Source organism: Schistocerca gregaria, chromosome 9 (genome assembly GCF_023897955.1).
Source record: "Schistocerca gregaria isolate iqSchGreg1 chromosome 9, iqSchGreg1.2, whole genome shotgun sequence".
In the NCBI taxonomy this organism is placed as follows: Eukaryota; Metazoa; Arthropoda; class Insecta; order Orthoptera; family Acrididae; genus Schistocerca; species Schistocerca gregaria.
Window position 1 is genome coordinate 115,727,054 of NC_064928.1, and position 21,936 is coordinate 115,748,989.

Consider the following 21,936-nt stretch of genomic DNA (forward strand, 5'->3'; position numbering starts at 1 on the left):
AATCAGGTTGTACCACAAATTTCTTTCCTCCCCAGTTATATCAGCACCTCTTCATCATTTACATGATCTACCCACCTAATCTTCTCTTCAGCATTCTTCTGTAGTACCGTATTTCAGAAGCTTCTACTCTCTTCTTGTCTAAAGGTCCATGTTTCACTTCCATAGAAATACTTTCAGAAAGACTTCCTGACACTTAAAGCTATACTCAACAAATTTCTCTCTTCACAAACGCGTTTCTTGTGATTGCCAGTCTACATTTTATATTCTTCCTACTTCGACAGTTATTTTGCTTTCCAAATAGCAAATTCAACTACATTCCATAATCCTCGTTTTGCTTTTGTTGATGTTCATCTTATTTCCTCCTTTCAAGACACTGTCCATTCTGTTCAGCTGCTCTTCCAGGTCCTTTGCTGTCTCTGACAGAATTACAAACCACAAAGATTTTATTTCTTCTCCCTGGACTTTAATTCCTACTCTGAATTTTCCTTTGTTTCCTTTACTGCTTGCTCAATATACAGATTGAATAACGTCGGCGATAGGCTAAAACCCTGTCTCACTCCCTTCCCAACCACCACTGCTTCCCTTTCGTGCTTGTCGATTCTTATAACTGCCACTTGGTTTCTGTACAGCCTTTCACTCCCTGCATTTTACCTCTGCCACCTTTAGAATTTGAAAGAGAATATTCCAGTCAACATTGTCAAAGGCTTTCTCTAGGTCTGCAAATACTGTAAACGTAGGTTTTTCTTTCCATAATCTGTCTTCTATGAGAAGTCGTAGGGTCAGTATTGCCTCACGTGTTCCTACATTTCGTCGGAATCGAAACTAATCTTCCCCAAGGCCAGCTTCTACAAGTTTTTCCATTGTTGCGTAAAGGATTCGTGTTAGTATTTTGCAACCGTGACTTAATAAACTGATAATTAGGTAATTTTCATATATGTCAGCGCCTGCCTTCTTTGGAATTAGAACTATATATTCTTCTTGAAGTCTGAGAGTATTTCGCCTGATTCGTACATCTTACTCACCAAATAGAAGAGTTATGTCATAGCTGACTTTCCCAAAGCTATCAGTAGCTGCAACGGAATGTTCTCTACTCCTGTGGCCTTGTTATGACCCAAGTCTTTCAGTGCTTTGTCAAATTCTTCACCCAGTATCATGTCTCCCTTCTCATCTTCATCTACATCATCTTCCATTTTCATAATGTTTCCCTCAAATACATCTCCCTTAAAAACACCCTCTATATACTCCTTCCATATTTCTGCTTTCCCTTCTTTGCTTAGGACTGGTTTTCCATCTGAGCTCTTGATATTCATATTACAGGAGTGATGTCTTTTCTGTACAAATTGTAAATAGCCTTTCGCTCCCTGTATTTTACCCCTGCCACCTTCAGAATTTGAAAGAGAGTATTCCAATCAACATTGTCAAAAGCTTTCTCTAAGTCTACAAATGCTAGAAACGAAGGTTTGTCTTTTCTTGATCTTTCTTCTAAGGTAAGTCGTAAGGTCTGTATTGTCTCACATGTTCCAACATTTCTACGGAATCCAAACTGATCCTCCCCGACGTCCGCATCTAGTATTTTGCAGCTGTGACTTATTAAACTCATAGTTCGGTAATTTTCACATCTGTCAGAACCTGCTTTCTTTGGGATTGGAATTATTATATTCTTCTTGAAGTCTGAGGGTATTTCGTCTGTCTCATACATCTTGCTCACCAGCTGGTAGAGTTTTGTCATGACTGGTTCTCCCGAGGCCGTCAGTAGTTCTAATGGAATGTTGTCTACTCCGGGGGCCTTGTTTCGAATCAGGTCTTTCAGTGCTCTGTCAAACTCTTCATGCAGTATCTTATCTCCCATTTCGTCTTCATCTACATCCTCTTCCATTTCCATAATATTGTCCTCAAATACATCGCCCCTGTATAAACCTTCTGTATACTCCTTCCACCTATCTGCCTTCCCTTCTTTTCTTAGAACTGGGTTGCCATCTGAGCTCTTGATATTCATACATGGCAGTATCTATCTTACCCCTAGTGAGATAAGCCTCTACATCCTTACATTTGTCCTCTAGCCATCCCTGCTTAGCCATTTTGCACTTCCTGTCGATCTCTATTTTGAGACGTTTGTATTCCTTTTTGCCTGCTTCATTGACTGCATTTTTATATTTTCTCCTTTCATCAATTAAATTCAATATTTCTTCTGTTACCCAAGGATTTCTAGCAGCCCTCGTCATTTTAACTACTTTATCCTCTGCTGTCTTCACGACTTCATCCATCAGAGGTACCCATTCTTCTTCTACTGTGTTTCTTTCCCCCATTCCTGTCAATTGTTCCCTTATGCTCTCCTTGAAACTCTGTACAACCTCTGGTTCTTTCAGCTTATCCAGATCCCATGTCCTTAAATTCCCACCTTTTCGTAGTTTCTTCAGTTTTAACCTACAGGTCATAACCAATAGATTGTGGTCAGAGTCCACTTCTGCCCCTGGAAATGTCCTACAATTTAAAACCTGATTCCTAAATCTCTGCCTTACCATAATATAATCTATCTGATACCTTTTAGTATCTCCAGGATTCTTCCATGTATACAACCTTCTTTTATGAACCAAGTGTTAGCTATGATTAAGTTGTGCTCTGTGCAAAATTCTACCAAGCGGCTTCCTCTTTCATTTGTTAGCCCCAATCCATATCCACCTAATACGTTTCCTTCTCTCCCTTTTCCCACATTCGAATTTTAGTCACCCATGACTATTAAATTTTCACCTCCTTTGATTATCTGAACAATTTCTTTTATCTGATCATACATTTCATCAATTTCTTCATCATCTGCAGAGCTAGTTGGCAAAGGACTTGGAAGAGCAGTTGAACAGAATGGACAGTGTCTTGAAAGGAGGATACAAGATGAACATCAACAAAAGCAAAACGAGGATAATGGAATGTAGTGAAATTAAATCGAGTGATGCGGAGGAAATTAGATTAGGAAATGAGCCACTTAAAGTAGTAAAGGAGTTTTGCTATTTGGGGAGCAAAATAACTGATGATGGTCGAAGTAGAGAGGATATAAAATGTAGACTGGCAATGGCAAGGAAAGCGTTTCTGAAGAAGAGAAATTTGTTAACATCGAATATAGATTTATGTGTCAGGAAGTCGTTTCTGAAAGTATTTGTTTGGAGTGTAGCCATGTATGGAAGTGAAATATGGACGATAACTGGTTTGGACAAGAAGAGAATAGAAGCTTTCGAAATGTGGTGCTACAGAAGAATGCTGAAGATAAGGTGGATAGATCATGCAACTAATGAGGAGGTATTGAATAGGATTGGGGAGAAGAGAAGTTTGTGGCACAACTTGACCAGAAGAAGGGATCAGTTGGTAGGACATGTTTTGAGGCATCAAGGGATCACAAATTTAGCATTGGAGGGCAGCGCGGAGGGTAAAAATCGTAGAGGGAGACCAAGAGATGACTACACTAATCAGATTGAGAAGGATGTAGGTTGCAGTAGGTACTGGGAGATGAAGAAGCTTGCACAGGATAGAGTAGCATGGAGAGCTGCATCAAACCAGTCTCAGGACTGAAGACAACAACAACAACATGTCTTTTCTGCAAAGATCTCTCTAATTTTTCTTTAGGCAGTACCTCTCTTACCCCTAATGATATATGCTTCTACAAGCTTACATTGTCCTGTAGACATTAACGCTACTTGCTGTAATAAAGGTATAAATCAAGCAAAAATGGAAAAAAATTTGAATGTCTCTGAGTTTCAAGATACAAGGAATCAAAATATGAAATTAAATAGGAAAATAAAAGAAAACTTAATCCGTTCTCTGTTCATCGCTTTTCTCGAAATGTTGTAAGCGGTTGAATACTACAAAAGTCACCGCTGTTCTCCTATCGATTCTAATTTTTTGAAACTGCTCGGAAATCATGGTATAATCGGGGACCATTACAAACAGTCAACGCTTAAGGGTAAAAATCGAGGGTGAATAACTTTATTTTTGTGCTAATTTGTCTGTTGTCAAGGGCTACCTGCAGATAAAGGCATATTATGTTTACACAGGCAGATCAGCAACATTCTATATTTACTGCACAGGGTCTGTTGAAAAAATTCCGGAGCATTCGTAATTTCGTGCCAACGGAGTGTTGGAGCGAAATGTTGATGGAATCCCTGCACACGCCTGTCTTTAATGTGTAACTGCCGGAAGTTTCATTGTTGTATGTTCAGTGCTGTATTGCGTAGTGCTGTATTGTGTCACACAATTTGGGCATGTTGACTTGCCAGAGCTACAGGGGCAACGCGTCTGCATTAAATTTTGCGTGACACTCGATAAAACTTTCACAGGAACACACTAAATGATGCAAAAAGCCTACGATGATGAGTGCTTAAGCCGTACTCGGTGTTACGGATGGTTCACACAGATTAAAAATTGCCGGAATGATGGCCCTCGTTCAGGACGTGCTTCCACATCTACTGACCATGCTCATGTCAGGAACATCAACGAAATTGTGCGTGCCAATCCAAGACTAACTGTCCAAGAGGCTGCAGAAGAATTTTAACACTTCAGTTGGATCATGTCATAAAATCCTGAGAAGAAAGCGGACTGAAATGAGGACAAGACTTTCATGACTCTTGCATTACGATAACGCACCCGCATGTTTATCCCTGTTAGTGCGTGACTAAAAACCAAAATCCCTGTGCTGTTTCTTCCTCCACATTCTGCGAACCTAGCACCTGCTAACTTTTTTCTTTCCAAAGTTGGAAACGCTGTTGGAAGAACGAAGAGTTGCAACTAAAGACAACAGAAAATTCGCAGATGACGCTTCGCGAAATCTAGAATGAGCTGTATCATGACTGCTTTCGTAAGTGGAAATGGCGTTAGGAGAGTTTTATCAGTTGTGGAGGAGAGTATTTCAAAGGAGACCATGCACAATAAGTAAAGGGTAAGTGTACAAAAATTTTGTTGACAGCTCCAGAATTTTTTGAAGAAACTTCGTAAAGTTTTTAATTTCTTGCTTCTACCATAATTTCCTTCTTTTATTATTTCATAGAATAGGTACGAGTGCGTTGCGTACAGTAACTAGTTTCTTGGGTGTCAATTTCTGCAGTTTGTTTCGGTGGGTTGTTTCTGAGAGGGCAGTTTCGCTATTAATGGCTTCCATTTTGCTGGTATGTTGCCAATTGTACTACGATGATCAGTCCGATTTTTCGAAAAACTGGCTATCAAAATACTTATTTCCATTTCTTTTTAACAAACTGTCCTGATTCTATGGTTTTATTGTTTTACCTCTTTAAGACATCAGTCCTTCACATTTTTTCTTCTATACCTTAAAGAAATTAAAAGTACAGTAAACTGAGCGAACTTTGATCCTTTGTGGTGTCTTTGGATCACTTACAGGAAAAATATAAAATATTTTCCTCCAGAGATTATACTGGAAATCGCATACATGCACTGTATGTCTGTCTTAACAGCGAAGTGATCTATACTCTTTGAAACTATATATGGTATGTCTAAGTTGGTCACACTGGTTTCCAGCTTCACTTTCATGTTGGAAGCATTATTACAAGGGATTCCCTTTTCTGGTCGTGGTGAAACAGTTTAGCTGCGCTCTTCTCTGTTAATTTTTACTTCGTCTTTCAAATTCAAGCTTCAGTTTGTTTATATTATTTAGTATTAAATAACTTTACCTCATCAATAAAGGTTAATTTCTCTGTGCCATACTTTATTACAGTGTTTCGATATTACAATTGGTGTTGCAATATAAATTATATAGGACTACTTTGTGGTTCAAGTCGCACCAGTTTCAATTAAATACTCATGATATTGTTCCATAGAGTATACAATATGAACTGCGCAAAACTACAGATCGAGAAAAATTTAAGACTGCCTGAGGATGTTTTTTCAAGATGGCTGAAGAAGCTAGTGACAGAATCCTGACGGCGACCAACTTTAAACAGAATAATAAAAATCATAGATATTACGCAACTTAATTCTGGATGCTGTTTACAATTGACAATCTGAAGTTCCTTTGGTCTTGGTACGTTAATCTTATTCTCACGTATCTCTGATACTTGACAAAGTGTCTACACATTTATCTTCATGGCTATTTACAGGAATATGGTAATCTTATTAGGCGCACAATGAAACTTGACTACAGACTAATGCAGACTGACTAATTGAAGGTCTGTACACTCATTATAATACCTCACGCGTTCAGGTATCACTGCGCGAGTGTGATCCGCGAGGAGAAAAGGTTCTACGTTCTCACTGGCTGCGTTACATATTAATACGCGGATCAGCGGAAACAGAATTTGGTCTGTCTCTAAGACAGCGCCATCTCGTAGTGCAGAGACGGACGAGCGCTGCGCCTGCACTGTTGTGCTTAGTGGGGCGCGCTCTAGTGGGAAAGTTGTGTACGCGCTGACTATGCGGAACTATGCACACAACAAAAGGCTACACATGTTGTACAAAGAAACACAAAATTAATAAATGTGGAGCTTGGAAGAGGAGTTATCTCTGCATATGAAAAGAAGATCTGAAAGAAAATATGGTAACTATATTGCAGTGAGTTATAACTGATAATTCTATTCAGGCAAAGTTATGGGCTTTGTCACACACGATGGGGCCAGGAAATTTAGAGTGGAGAAAACTATGAAATTCTGGAAGTGGCCAGTAGAAGAGAAGATGATGTTATGATCAATGATTTTCAGATATAAAATGAGAATAAGTGTGCCTATACCAGAGGGTATTATTCTGTTTTGGAACTAACATCATTCTTTTCCGATTTCATAAATATACTTCCCCTGTTTGCGTTACACTCCCATGTGTAACATTTTCAATCAATAACATTATCAGTGAGTAATTTGAACTGCCTTTTTTATGCATTACATTATCTTACTGAACCTGCAATATTTATTCAAGAATTATGTACAATATTGACTAACCAATCAAAAAATATTTTCCAAAACATAAAACTGCAAATAGGCTCATGTTGGCCTACAATGGTGCAACATTGGCTTCATTTTTTTAAAAGCTATTTTTCCAAGCAATAATTATGCACTGTGTCAAAACGTACTGAGAAAACCATCACTTTTATGCCAGAATTGTTTTGCATTTTTGGAAGGGAAAATGAAGGACATAATAAACTGTTATCTTGAAAAACCAGAATAAGTGGGGTGAACGTTTGCCCAGTTTAAGGTGCTGTTTTCATTTTCTATATGTTTTTATAGTGTGTATCATAATAATGAAAAATTATGTGGTTGAAAGTATACAATAACACAAGCACATATACTATGCTAAAAATGGGTTGGCAAATGAGATGTTAGTGAAAATGTGGTTACATGCCACATTTGACTGGGGTAGGGAATAGCTGGGCGAGGCAGCCATTCAGGGGTTCTAGGGGCTATAAGATGCTGGCTTGACGTGGGAAATGCTTTAACTTCTTTTCTCTGGAGGGTCCAATCACATCATTAAGTCTAACCTGTTTGCTGTGTCGCTCCTCAGAGTTATAACATTTCTTGTGGATTTTAGTTATCCTGATGTAAGGTAAGTGGTCAGTTTGTGTATTTATTGGCTTCAATGCAGCCAAGGTGGCCATCTTAGCAATGGCTCCTGGTAACTGTGTGTTGGTGGAAAAACTTAAGTAAAAAGAAAAAGGAAACCGAGCCCTAGAAAATAAAGAGAGTGCATGTATTGCAAAGAAATATTTTCAGATCTAAGTTAGAAGAACACTGGATTTAGTGCCAATATTGCGCTTATTCAGGACCCACGACCTCTTCACAGGAGTTGAGAAACACAGTTTTGAATCATGTTTTACAATAAAACACATATAGTTCTTTGTTAAAAGTTTTTCTTAAATTTTTGAGTTTAAGACTAAGTGTCCATTTTTGTGAATTTTTCTTTCCTTAATTGACACATGAATTCAGAATGCATTTGAAGGGCTTCTGTTCCTGTGGTGGAATCAGCTTCCGATTTCAGAACTACATTATCAAATGATTGTAGTGTAACATGTAAAAATTTCAAAAAAATTCAAATTGTCGAAATTTGCAAAAAATCAAATAATAAATTTGGGAATTTGTTACATGATAAGAAGCGCGGTTTTAGGCCATTAACAACGGTATAAATTCTTTCTGTTGTACGTAACAAACTAAGGAACATTGTGCTGCTACAACAACTTTTTTGTTATCTGTTACCAACATTCACAGAATGCATTAAGTTTCCAGTGGTACAGAATCACATGGTGTTTGTAGTGAATTGTGAGCAACTAGACATAAAACAGATCTATCTAAATCACTTTGAACTTTCCTGAATACATTCTCAGTCTCTTTTCTCTTTATATGACCGAACTTTTTTTAAAAAATTTGTATTTTTTTCACAGACTGCAAAAGACTCTGTGTCAAAATTTGAGTAGTTTCATATGGTACTTTATCAAAATTTAGAAGTTTAACTTCAACTTCTGTTTGAGCTATTCACATTTTACAAAGAACGCAACACTTTATCAAGTATAAATGGTGAAGTACTGTTAACAATAACTGCCTCAGTTTTTGTTTCATCAGATGAAAATTTTGGGTCATAACCATTTTAAATATGGAGTTTGATGTTCTGAAACTGAGTTTGTGTCTAGCAGTGTGATATGGAAAGCAGTAGACTCCAGATCACTGTTATTGCCATGCCACCTAAAAAAGTCTCTTACATTCAGTGAAGCTGTAGCATTAGCAACAGTCCTATACTTAGCTGTTTTCACATGCTGTTTAATATTGCCCTTTCGTTTATGTGCAGCAGAAAATTCTCCACTACATTGTGTACAATAAACCCATTCATTGTTACTGTCATTACAGAATTTCAAAAATTTCCATTCCTTTTGCAGGTTAACATTAATCACACACTTTTTTACACTGGACAAGATGTGGCAGAACCGGTGACCACACTTCCCCATGAACATGAGTCCTCACTCCAGACGGACAATGCAGTGTGACACACAGCTTGCAGTGTATGTGCTTGGCTCAAGGAGCAATAGGAACCTATCTATGGGACCACCACCTCAACCGGGCTGTTTACAGCTTGGGTCTACATCTGATAAACTTAGCACAGCTGGCCACAGCACTGGAGTTGGCATTGCTCCACATCCCTGTCGGTACCTTCCATAACTTCAGTGACACTGTTCCTGTATGTGCTGCAGCAACCCACAGTGCAGAATGTGGTTATTCAGGATTTTTGACGGGTGGTCACATCGATGTAACTGGACACTGTTAATAAAAAGTTGCTTACTTTTTTCCCCTCTCAGTCTCGTTTTCGTATGACTGCTCCTTATAGCTCATGAAGAAACACTGCTCCTCTTTCTTGCTGTATCAGTATAAAATGCATTGAATCAGTGCGAAACGTGGAAGTTTACGAGCATAATGTGACAAAAAACTCAAGCAATACACATCAACAACATTTATTAAACATTTACTGCCAACGGCAGGATTAAAATATTTTCTTATTGATTATACATATGTATGATTATATAAAAAAAGCTCATTTAAACTCAAAACAATGTGCATGTCTATAAAACGTTTAGCACCTGAAACAGAAGAATCATGCAAGTGATGCTGAAAACAAGGTTTTTATCAATATGGTTTAAAGTTAAAACAGTTCATCATTATACAAGGCATAAAGCAAGTTAACACTGTAGTTGCACTGAGCAGTAACAGATGACTTCAGTTATAAAATCAGCTGAAACCCACAACCAGTGGGTAAGAGTAGTGAACAGGTACATTTGCTGCTTCCTTCAGTGACACACTGATAAGAAAAGAAGGGCTAGCTGGTAATGGACTAGAATGTAAAACTACTACATATAAACACAAACACGGTACTTGTTGCCTAAGAAAAGACCTTTGTTACTCTAAAACAGATACAGACAATTACTTCTAATGGGTCACATTTAAAGTTTTATCTACACCTCACGTTCTGTACAAAATGTTACAATCATAATATGGCACTACTGAAGAGACAGACACTTGCACACAATCTTGCATACAAATGTCACCAGTATGTTTGAGGAGCACCTATCTAAGAATGGGAGTGATATAGTGTCTGGTAATTGAATAAATTTTAAAGACTACTTCTTGTGTTGAAACCTTTTGAACAATTCAATTTTAAGAATGCCATTACAATTTGGAAGCCGCAAACTCAGAGTTTTATCAATATACAAACACGTCCCTTCAAGTAAAATGACTATCTGCAAGTGATATAAATTATCTGAAACATAAACACTGCTAATTAAATCTGTCCATCAACTTTATTGCATTTGTTGAGTTAGGTGACACTAAGAAAAAGAGAGATTACCCTAAGACAACAAAAGAGACAGAACTTTTTGAGTACTGATGGTCTCTACAAACTATGAGAGACATGTGAAGATGAGCTGTAATTGTCAGTGATTTGTGCAGTTTTGTGATAAATGGATAAGAATGTGTAGAACTCTAGACTTGGGTCAATAAACAGCCATCCATGAATGATGGAAACATGTTGCATAACCAAATGTAGGTGAAATAATATGTACTTCAAGAGATTTTACCTGTACCAGATCTTAAACTCCAAATTAAATTGTATCCTTACTTCCTAAATGATAATGTTTGTTACAAATAATACACTAAGAGTGGTGGAAGATCAATGTAATACTATGATGTAAAGAGATGGATGCTTGAGAATTCAGACCAAACAAGAACTGCTTTCTATACGATTTTTTACAATGAGGGTATGAAACATTCACTGCAATATACAGGGCGAGCAGTGTAAGATATAATACTTTATTAACTGGTTCAAGATACTGAAACTAGGTTTTTGGCAAATGTCAGTATGCAGGAGGAGCATGTAACTTCTTGTATGTTTTATACTCTGCGTCAACTGAGATACTGAAGCAAATACTTTTTAAAAATTGAACTTCATACTTTTTTTAATGGTATTCAGAAGCTTTTGAAAACCGTGCACATAAAATATAATGTGCACCAGTGGTAGCTACTGAGACACTAAAGTGATCCAGACCCAGACTGAATCTGTGTGATGGATTAACAATCGTGGCTGGTCCACTGGGCAGTTTTGTTTTTAGGCAGTTTCCCAAGCTCATTCAGGCAAAAGCTGCACTGGTAACCAATTTCCACCTCAAGAAGTACAATAGGGAAATGGTAAAAATCCCATCACACACATAGTAAAGCTCACATTTTTCAGAGACAGGTACATTTTTCGAAGAGAGGTGGTGCACGCAGCCTTCCTCCCTCAGATAACTGACGACTGGTGTGACAGGGAGCCCATCCAACTACAATGTTTAATAAAATAAATTTCCAAAGTCTTGAATGTAGCAGAGCATGTACTAGACAGGATCAACATGAAGAAGAAGAAGAAGAAGAAGAAGAAGAAGAAGGAGGGGGAGTGTCTCTGGGAGTACAGTGATATAAAACTTTTTGCACATGAGCCCCACACCGCAGTGTTTATACTACAATAGCCAATTCCTGTCACATCACCTTTCAATTTTGGTACATTTCTCTGATACTTTTACGAAGTTTCAAAGTCGACATTAACAAGTGTTGCAACACTGTATTCAAAAGCTTTTGAATGTCAATAGAAAAGTATATAGTTTCATTAGGAAATATTTAGAAGTTTAATGATGACTGGTTCGAAAGCCTCTGTGAAATTAAAAATCGTTTCAGTTTATTCTGTTAAAACATTATTTACTGCCACTGCAATTTCAACAGGTGGTCATTTTAAATTATTCTGGGATGTTGCAACCCACTCAACAATGTAAAGCTGTGACATGCTGTGCACAAGCAGTTGCATGGCAGAGTGAATTTAGTGTTGTTCAATATTGTATACACATTAGAAAGCCGGTGAAATAATGATATAAACATTTCAGTTTAAATCTCGTGTAGCAGGTGTGGTAAATGGACCACAATAACTTTCCTTGGTACATTTACCATGGCTACTACATGAATTTAAACATAAGTATTCATATAATTATTTCACAAGCTTCCTAATGTGTACGTGGTACATGGTACAGCAGACACATTCGCACCACCAAATGCAGCTACTCTTACACACATATCACAGCTTCATATTAGAGAGAGAGTTATAACATTCCACAGCACTTGAAAAAGACCTCGTGTTGAAACTGCAAACACAATAAATAATGTTGTAACACCCTAAAGTCGATAGATTTCACATATGAAAATATCTGCTACAATATCTTGGTTGACACAAAAGATAAGGGTATTCCCTCTCATAAAACAATATTACGTGCTCCTGTGTGTGCTATTATTTGCTGAAAAGTTTGTTCCAATACCTTAAACAATTTATGAACGTAAAGTAAATCATTCTGTATAAAAGAATGAAGGTTGGAATGATAAACACCATTGCTCACAGCAACGAATGAGTGCAGTGCAGCTGTCAGAAAGCTTCAGAAATGTAAGCTCATTATCCAGCTCGTGCACATTTGTCTTGCTCACACAGCTACTCTTGAAACAACAATATCAGAAACCACCATATGACACCGAATGAAACTGAAATGTTAGTCACGGTTCATCTATCCTTTGTTCCAGTTTCACAAAGTGCATCTCATATCTGCTAACATCTCAAGTTGCAGGAACATTTGAAAAAAATATTTACGAGTCTTTTAATTAAAAGATGATGGCTTCCACTGAGCCTAAATTACTCATTATTACTATTTTTGGCACTTTTAAATGTGAGATAGTGGCTTTGGTTAAAGCCACATTACTGAGAACTACTAACAACATTTTGTTATAATGAACAAAGGCTATTTTCTTACTCTTATTTTTTGCAGTCAGCTGTGTTTATTGTTTTGATTTGTTTGCTATTGATTTCAGAGGACAGTAACTTCATCTTCAGGCATGTGCATATCAATACAAATGAAATTTGAATTGCCATAATCAAGAACTCTGGATGCGTATACCAACACAACTAAACCAACTTGCTGTAGCAGAGAATTATTATTCATTCAATAGGGTGCCTGTGATTGTCTTTTATCAACTGTGATGTTAATCTGCAGTGGTATCTTTAAGTGCAAATAACAGCAACAATAAAAAGTTATCACCGTCTCTATTCAGTTTGGTCCCGACATCTTGAGCAAACAGATGTCACATTGCCAGTGCAGGCAATTTTATGAAGTTGTGAAAATATGCACAATAAAGACCACACACACTGGGAATTTTTTACCGATGATCTAATGGGGCTGTTGTGATGACCCTGAAAGGTAGAATATGGCACACTGATGAAGACACACAACCACTCTGTGAAGGAACTGTGCTGATCCACAGAAAAGCGCAGTGCACAACATATTTTCTGCAGATTTTGTGCTAGGAGCTGTCTGATTGTATATCTCATGGCAATGACCTTGTTCACATCAATTTCCACAGTTTAATAACTCAGAAAAGGCTTCCGATGATATAGACTGGACTAAAACGATGGAAAGTTTAATGTCCATTAAGTTGAATGTCAACAGCAGCGAAATAATCTAACAGCTTTACAACCATAACACAACAGGTGTCAAACTTCTAATCTGAAAACAAGATACAATGATGGTGGCGCCATCTATAAGTAGAGCATAGTGTCGAAGTTTCATTCCATGCACAGGTAAATAATCATATCGTAATGGTAGAGTGCATTTGTGGTGGAGTGTTATTTTTGCTACAGCAAATCTGTCATGCAACATGCCTCTCATAAGAATTTCAAGATTCAACTTCCATCTCAAATTCCTGCTTGTGGAACAATATTGAAATTAGTAAGAAGTTTCTGTGCAACTGGCAGTACATTAAATCTAAAGTCAACCAGCCCTCGGAAACCGGTTTGAACTTGGTGCCAGGCTTTTAGCTATGGGGTTAGTTGAAGGCACAGTGTATTCAGAACAACCAAGAAGCTTACAACAGTTAAGAGGTCAAATTCACAATAACGTTTCCAGAATTTCTTCAGCAGTTATGAGATGTGTGTCCAAAAACCTGGGTGAAACACCTTGAATATTGTATATTTGTGCATGGTTGTAATTTGTCTGATGTAGCATTTCATAAGTAAACTTGGACAAATATTCTATCTGGTGTAAATGGTTCAACTTTGTTTTGCTATTAGCTTATGTCTTAGTCAAATTTGAAATCGTCAAAACATTTAAAACACCCTCAAGTATAGAGCCAGTAGTAGCAAAACTACACCTGGATGGAGAGAATCTGAAGCAAGTCACCAGGTTTAAGTACCTAAGTAGTAGAATAAAGGAAGTGAATATGTAAATATCTTTGCACTGGAAACAAGACAATGGAAGCTTAATAAGAACAGAGGAAGGAATGGGAGATGAAATAAAGAGAGATATTTTCATATGTTGCTGAACAGAGATGGGAGCTACCCATCCACAACTGACCCTGCAGTAAAAGACACGTAAAATGATGAACACCACCTAACTTGGCTTGAAGTTGAAACTGGACTAAAAAACATATATATTTGTAAGTAACCAGGTTATGTTGATCTAAGCTTGGAAATGATAAAGGCAGCTGGAGTAACAGGCTTAAATTGGCTATGTACAGTGCTCTCAGTAATGTGGAAAGAAAACATAATCCCAGAAGACTGGACAAAATGATTCATCACTCCACTGTTCAGGGGCATAACACTACTGTCACATATCCTAAAGCTATTAGAAAAGACGATGGAAAAAAAGGACTTAAGAATAGAGATGTAGCTCTACTCAAGTAGGAGCAATATGGGTTCAGGAAGAATCACAGAACCACGGATCTCATTTTTGCAGTACAGATGTTGACAAGAGTATTGTGAACATGAAATGAGTTTTTGACTGCATTTTTGGACAATGAAAAAATCTACAATAGTGTTCTTCAAAACAAGATCTGAGAAAGTCTGGAAGCTCTCAAGCTGCCAAAGTACTTAACTGAAAAAGTAACCAAAATTGCTACAGCTGTGTCCAGACACACAGTGCACAATTGTAAATGGTCCGAGACAAGGAGATGTCCAGCAAGAAACTGCCCTATTGCCACTCTTGTTCAAATAGTAATGGACAAGATTAAATGGACCATAAATCCAATACCCTAGTATTTGCTGACGAAACAGAAGATGAGGTGTAAAAAAAGCTGACAGAATGAAACCGTATATTTAAAAATTTTGGCCTGAAGATAAGCTATACCAAGACCTTAGAAACAACAGGGAAGTAACAAGCTCGAACTTACATTTGGAAAAGGGCGGAATTAGAATTAGTTTTCCCATTATGAAGCAAAGCTTCCAAGGACAACACTATTAACCAGGAAATGTAAATCAGAAACCTTCTACGGGACCGTATGTGCCACACGTAATTTGTGCCAATTCTCACTTATGGTTTAGAGGGATGTACCCTATTTGGGGGGGGGGGGGGGGGGAGGAGACTTCAGGAGCACTTACAGACTCAAATGAGATTCACAGGAACTATGAACCAAACTACTAAATAGGACAAGATTGTATGTGAGGTGACGAGGAATGTAGCCGAAGACCCTATTACAAGTGAAATTAAGAAACACAGACTGCGGTGGTGTGGACACATTACAAGAATTGATGATGGAAGACCAGCCAGGAAATATTTCAGAATAAATGTCAAAAGGAAAAGACTTTGTGGAATGCCCAGAAAATGCTGAATACATACAGTGAAATCAGAGAAGATTCCAGTGGGAAGATGTCTGGAAGAGGAGGTCTACGATGACAGGATGTGTACATCACACCCAGGAAATTGGAGCAGAGAAATAATGATGACAGTAGGGTAGAATAAGATGGTATATTATGAAGCGAGATTAAATGCAGAATAGCACAGGCTAAAACAGCATTCAACAAGAAAGAGAAGCTAATAACACGGAAAAATGTTGGTCTAAACATCAAGATATCATATGCAAAAATTTTTGTTTGGAGTGTAACCCTGCGTGCGTCACTGACATCAACAGTAGGGGAGCCATAAGGGAAAAGGCTTTTGATGCATCATGTCATGTATGAATGCTAAAAATTTCACGGGCAGAGAGAATGACCAATGAAAATAGGGAGAGGAAGGTCATTGGGGAGGACTGTCAAGGAACCAGTTTGTTGGACTCATATAAATTGTCCCTTCAATGTGAAATCAATTGAAGGAAAAATGCCCGAGAAGAATGCGCCGAGGAGACCAAAGCTTTAGTACCTAGGCAGATAAAAACAAGATCTGAAACTAACAACATGCTCTGAACTGAAGAGACTTGCAGAAGATTGGGACAAATGGAGAACAAGAACTGCTGCTTGCAAATCTACGGTTGAGAACAAAAGGAGAAGTTACTCGTAAAGGAATTCGGCTCTGGTCAACATTTTCAGCCATCAAAATGACAATAGAAAAGCTTGGATAAGTTTCTCAATTCTGACTAAGTTGTTCAGAAGTAGATCAATTACTGACATATCTGTACAAATGTTCCCCGGCAACTACCAACTTCTGCTAAAATCACTCATGAAAATTAATTTTAGACTTCTTAATGTAGTGTTTAATTTGTCCTCAAACAAACTGGTAGCAAACAGAAGGAAAGTGTAGGACAATACAATACACCGATAACACAACACAGAGGACTCTCTTTTTTCCCCTACTTTCTGGAGAGTGAACATCTGCTGATGTCAAAATTTTGTTACTTTTATGGTAGCCTCATATTTTTGTGTGTAAGGGCACACTTGAACGATGTGTAGCCTTCAGGCAACACTGCATATGCAGGCCCAACTTTGATGAGACACATTTCTCTAAACAATTTAACAGTTATACAAGATATAATCATGTTACACTCTTAACACAAAGCACAAGATTATAACACCTGATAATAATTTTTAAAAGCAAAAACCGTGCTAACAGGACTGAAGGTCCAAATCGTGTGAAGAACAGGTGTGAGACATCTAGAACAAATTCAAAGGATATAGGCAGGGCCGCACAGACACTGGTCCTTGTTATGTGAACTGCTTCCATAAGAAATTCCTGATAATAGTCTCATACTGGTCACAACACGTTTAAAATTAATTTCATGCCCAAAAAATATACCTTTTGGCCAGTTGCTAAATTGTATAGACAAATGACACCAAACAATGTGATCCAAGAAATATATTCATAAAGCTCTGCTGACACTTACAACAATAATTATGTTTCTGAACAGAATGTGCCACCCAGAAAATAACCAAAACAAACGGGGTCACACTTCACCGCAGACTGAAGGTCTGTGAGAGTCCACGAGTCAACAAATGGCTCGCCTCATTCTGCAACACTTGCAGAATGAACAGTTACCAGTTGTGATCTTCATGTCAAAACAGTTACGAACTGTCACAAATCCTTGGCAAGATTTTTTTAAAAAGAACAATAAATAACATTATGGCTGCAAGCAAATTAACACAGTTTTTATAATACCTTTACATTTGACATTCACATTTGTTAAACTAAATAATATTTTGCTGAAATTATCTCAGAAAAATATATACATTGCACATAAAACTCATTTACAGAAATTATTTTACCTTCTGTTCAAGACAATATTTTGAAAAATCAATAGTAAATGACCATTTTCAATACTACAATCACTGAGGTAAGACAGCTAGAACAATAAATACACCAAGGTATGTGAAAGTAACGGACAATCCAATGTAATCCTGTAACGAGAAGCACTACAAAAAGAAACATTGCAACTACTAATCATTGGCTATTCCCACCAAACACCTTTGCCTTATATCTATTTTCTGCTCCTGGAGAAAGCCACCACACAATGTGGCACCTGCTGATGTGCAGAGACTGAATTTCTCTACAGATCTGGGGGTTACTCAGCATGCCGTTGACAGTCCATGTGTGTAATGCAGTCAATCAAAGGAAAATATTTTGATGACACTGGAGGTTTTGGCAAGGCAGCAGCAACACATTCAATGCCAACTGTCAACATTTGCCACAAACGACTGTGGACTGCTGATGAGCGATGGGCAGTGGTGTCACATCTCCCCTACAATAATAAGCAAGCTACATGAGATTGTTATCCACCTGGATGATGGAACAATTATTTGCATGAAAAATGGTTTTGAGATTATGAAGATTACTTCGTATGCATGGAAAAATAATGGCCAACGAAGTTTTACAACCACATATTAATGCTTTGGAAAGAAAGATGGCCACATGGCATTGTATCAACATTACAAAAGAAGCAGTGCTAGGCCATGAATAGAACATTTCTCCAGCCCTAGCAGATTATCTCTCACAGAAGAATGATTGATTGTGCACGACTTTCTGCCTGACCTTTGATAAGCGCAACAAAATGCAGCAATGGCTACCAGAAGCATAGTGTTGACTTTGTAACAATGAAAACTCCTCCTCAGATTTTTGATTTATGTAACACATGGAAAATGAGTGCTACATTTGCTGTAAGACACAATTACACAACTTAACACACGTTTGTGTTAAAAACAACATTAAAATAACCAACCAAAATGTAACCATGTAGCGTAGCTGCAGACTGTGTGTTTCTACACACAAGCAATACCACATCAATCTATTATTTCTTACCCCACACGAATGCAAAATGTCTGTAGCATTCTGTCAAAATACAACATTGTAGAATCACAAAGTTTTTTAATTTCATCTGCCCTGGACTACACTATAATTAGTGATGCACTATTCTCTACAACAGTGCCTTCTTTCTTAAATCAATAATCCCCTCAAATGCAGTTACAAGGTTTCCACACAGCAGCAATCACATATTTGTACTCTCTTTCCCTTCTTGACCCTTCTGGTATGTAATTCACAAACACTAAGCTTAATAGGAGTTCACAGTAACACTTAATGTCTTTATTACTGTTCTGGAAGGGATTCATTTCAAACAACACACCAGTGAGGGATAATAACTTTGTGTGCTCCCATCCCATATGGATATCAATTTGCTGTCCTCACCCCTCCCCCCCAACCCCTTTTCCCATTTTTCATAAGAAATAAAGAGAGCCCTCAGTTCAACCTGTTACAGTCCAACACATGGTCCAAGGTGCACCACCACGGTGACCTTATCCAGTAGAGTATCGGGTCGGGCTAGGAGTCAGAAGCCCATGAAGCAAATCCACGGCCTCCTGGGAAGGGTGGAGGAGTAAGGCAACTGACGTCCGACAGAGGAGCAATACTTATGTGCACCTTGAAATTGTCGCGATCTGGGCCGATCAAGTACGGTGATGTGGCCATACGGTGGCTGCAGGGGTAAAAGTATGTAACTCCATGGCCGGGAGGCACTCTTTTAGCCCCACTGGTGGAAGCCGCACTTGCGGCTGAACCGGTAGGAGCTGAATTTGCGCCTGACCTGCTAGAAGATGCATTTGCCGTTGACCTGCTGGAAGAAGCATTTGGGGTCGACCTGCTAGAACCAGCATTTGCGGCCGACCTGCTAGAACCAGCATTTGCGGCCGACCTGGAAGAAGACGCATTTGTGGCAGAGCTGGTAGAGGCCGCATTTGAACCAGTGCTGGTAGAAGCTGCATTAGCAGCCGCACTGGCAGAAGTCGCGTTTGGAGCCGAGCTGGTAGATGTCACCTTAGCTGCTGGACAAGGAGTACCAATATGAGCTGTCGCACCAGGGTTGAGAGAGTCAAAAGGCAACAGGTTGTCGAAATTGAGAACGCGCTCTTCATCCAAGAAGCGGTGGTAACGCTGCGAGACGGATGTCACGTGTTCAATCCCGTCCTGTTGGCCCCGCACAAGCACGCCAACCAAAACGCGTGTCGGACATGTGTCACGGCATGTCACCTGCAAACAGTGCGAAACATAGTTTAAACTGACAGACAGATTCTTCTACAGAGCTGTACAATGCATCTGTTTACTAAACAACATGGTACACCATAATACTTGTTACCTGACTTGTATACTTATGATCGCATTTTGTTTTTCAACTTATACTAAACATTCTTTAACAACATTTGAAGCAATCTACAATCTACAGTAGAAAATACTTTCACAGAATTTATGACCAATCCTTACAAAATGATATCATCGAATGATCAAAATGTAAATATTTAAGATATCGTTAATATTCAGTGTAACTTGAAATAATGACGTTCATATAAAATAATAATACTATAGCATTGGAGTTGCCAGTATTGTAGGGAAATAAAATATTTAATGCACTTTCGTGAAATTTATATATTTCAACAATAACTGTTGAAACTAATCATTTTTTGAAATTTCGCATTGTAAAGCTTTGCATTTTACAGTACAATTTATTCAAAATATGTTGTTATTTGGTGCTGAATTTGTTACCACTTTTATATCAACTTGAACAAAGTTCTTCACATTGAATGTCATAAGGAATTGTAATTACAACAACATCATAAAAAGTGTTGACTCTCAAGGATCTATGTAAGGCCCAGTGTCGGGCCAAAGAGCGGTAGTAGTGGTTCCCCAAAGTTGTTAAGGGTATGTTAGAAGTTGTAACTTTTGTAAGATGTTAATAGTGACAATTACTTATAAATGCAACAAATATGAAACTTAGTTTTCAAACAAATATTTCACAAATATCAAACTCAATGAACACAAAGAATATAAAATAGTCTAAAAATTAAGTCAAGGACTTTCTTAGCGAAGAGGAATAATTTATAATCATGTTCAACAATCGTAATCGTTGCTGTGGAAGAAATTAGAAACTGATTTAACATCAGTCAACAAACTGCCTTATTTACATAGTTCTTCTGCAGTGTGCAAATGTGGACAAGGAAAAAACATTCCCGGATTTCCTGGTTAAAAATACACTTCCTCCCGGGAGAAAATACACTTTTCTCGTATTAAGTGACAATATACTCTTCCTCGGCACTGTAAAAGTCATCAATACTTTGAATGTTTATGGTTTTATATACCAACGTAGAATTTTCCGGCACTTTAGAAAGCGAAACTCAGGGGAAAAAACAAGTTTCTAAAGACCTTTCATGTGCAGCAACATGTACGCTGCATATTTTCGTATTACGAAAGTATAAATTTGAATTCCACCAAACAACGCATGTCACTTTCTGAAGCATTGAAATCGAGTTGCAATGCGCTTTTGTAAGCATCTTAGCTCATTCACGTGATCTCGCCAGCTGATGATAGCAATAGGACACGTGATGTAGTCAGCCAATAGCAAGATCACTCTTAAGTAGCGCGAATACACAAATAAGATACGTTGATGGCTTAAAATAATATACATAGTGTTCACATATAATATTGGTCTCGAAGATTGATAATTTGGAAGGGAAGCTAAGCTTCCACATATGATGATGATCTTTTTGCGTGTGTTACACTTTAAGATACATCACACAAATGTGCCAGTAAAATTTTTAATAACGAGGCAAATGTCTGATCTGGGCTCGAAATTCTTCTAAATGGTCGTCCTCAAAGATGTGATTTTTCAATGAGAGTCAAACGCTTTGTGATTTAAGAAATTCATCGTACAGTCTTGCACATAGTTCATCTTGTGTAAAAGGAAATCTGCTTTAAATGTAATACGTTTCAAACCACCATTCCCAATATTTTCCCGCGAACTGTTACAAATAGGTTTGTTTCAGAAGTTGCAAGAAAGCGCCAGATAATTGGCGTCACCGCGCTTGCGCACCTACAATGACGCAGGAAGCCCACATGTTTGTATGTGTAAAATATTTAAAGATCTTACATTATGTAATAAAAGAAACAAGACATCAAAGGATACTTTCAAGAGTGTCGGGATTTCGCATAATTTGGCTTAAAATGCACATCCGTATGTAAATTTCCTAGGAGTACCAGTACTCATGTTTCGTTCTTTAATATAGCATAATGCCATACATGCACTTGAAATCCAGCGAACAGTTGAAACTAGCCAATAGTGTGAAATTAAACACTTCGTTTAAAATACATTGACTGCCTCAGGAGAAAGGGTTAATAAAAGCCAAATCTCTTTAGCAAACCGACAAAAATAACTTCATTGTTCTAAGGCGATTAAT

The 21,936-nt window shown here is 37.9% G+C and overlaps 1 protein-coding gene across 5 annotated transcripts in view; it reads right to left on the bottom strand.

The window, feature by feature from the left end:
* Nucleotides 1-13,183: 13,183 nt before the first annotated feature.
* The window catches only part of LOC126291575 (BTB/POZ domain-containing protein 17), a 127,875-nt gene continuing 119,122 nt past the window's right edge, over nt 13,184-21,936 (bottom strand). For all 5 annotated transcript variants that reach the window (XM_049985109.1, XM_049985106.1, XM_049985107.1 and 2 more), the window contains one exon: nt 13,184-19,738. In XM_049985109.1, coding sequence (XP_049841066.1) covers nt 19,034-19,738 — 705 coding nt within the window. In that variant the 3' untranslated portion in view covers nt 13,184-19,033. The remainder of the gene's footprint in view (nt 19,739-21,936) is intronic.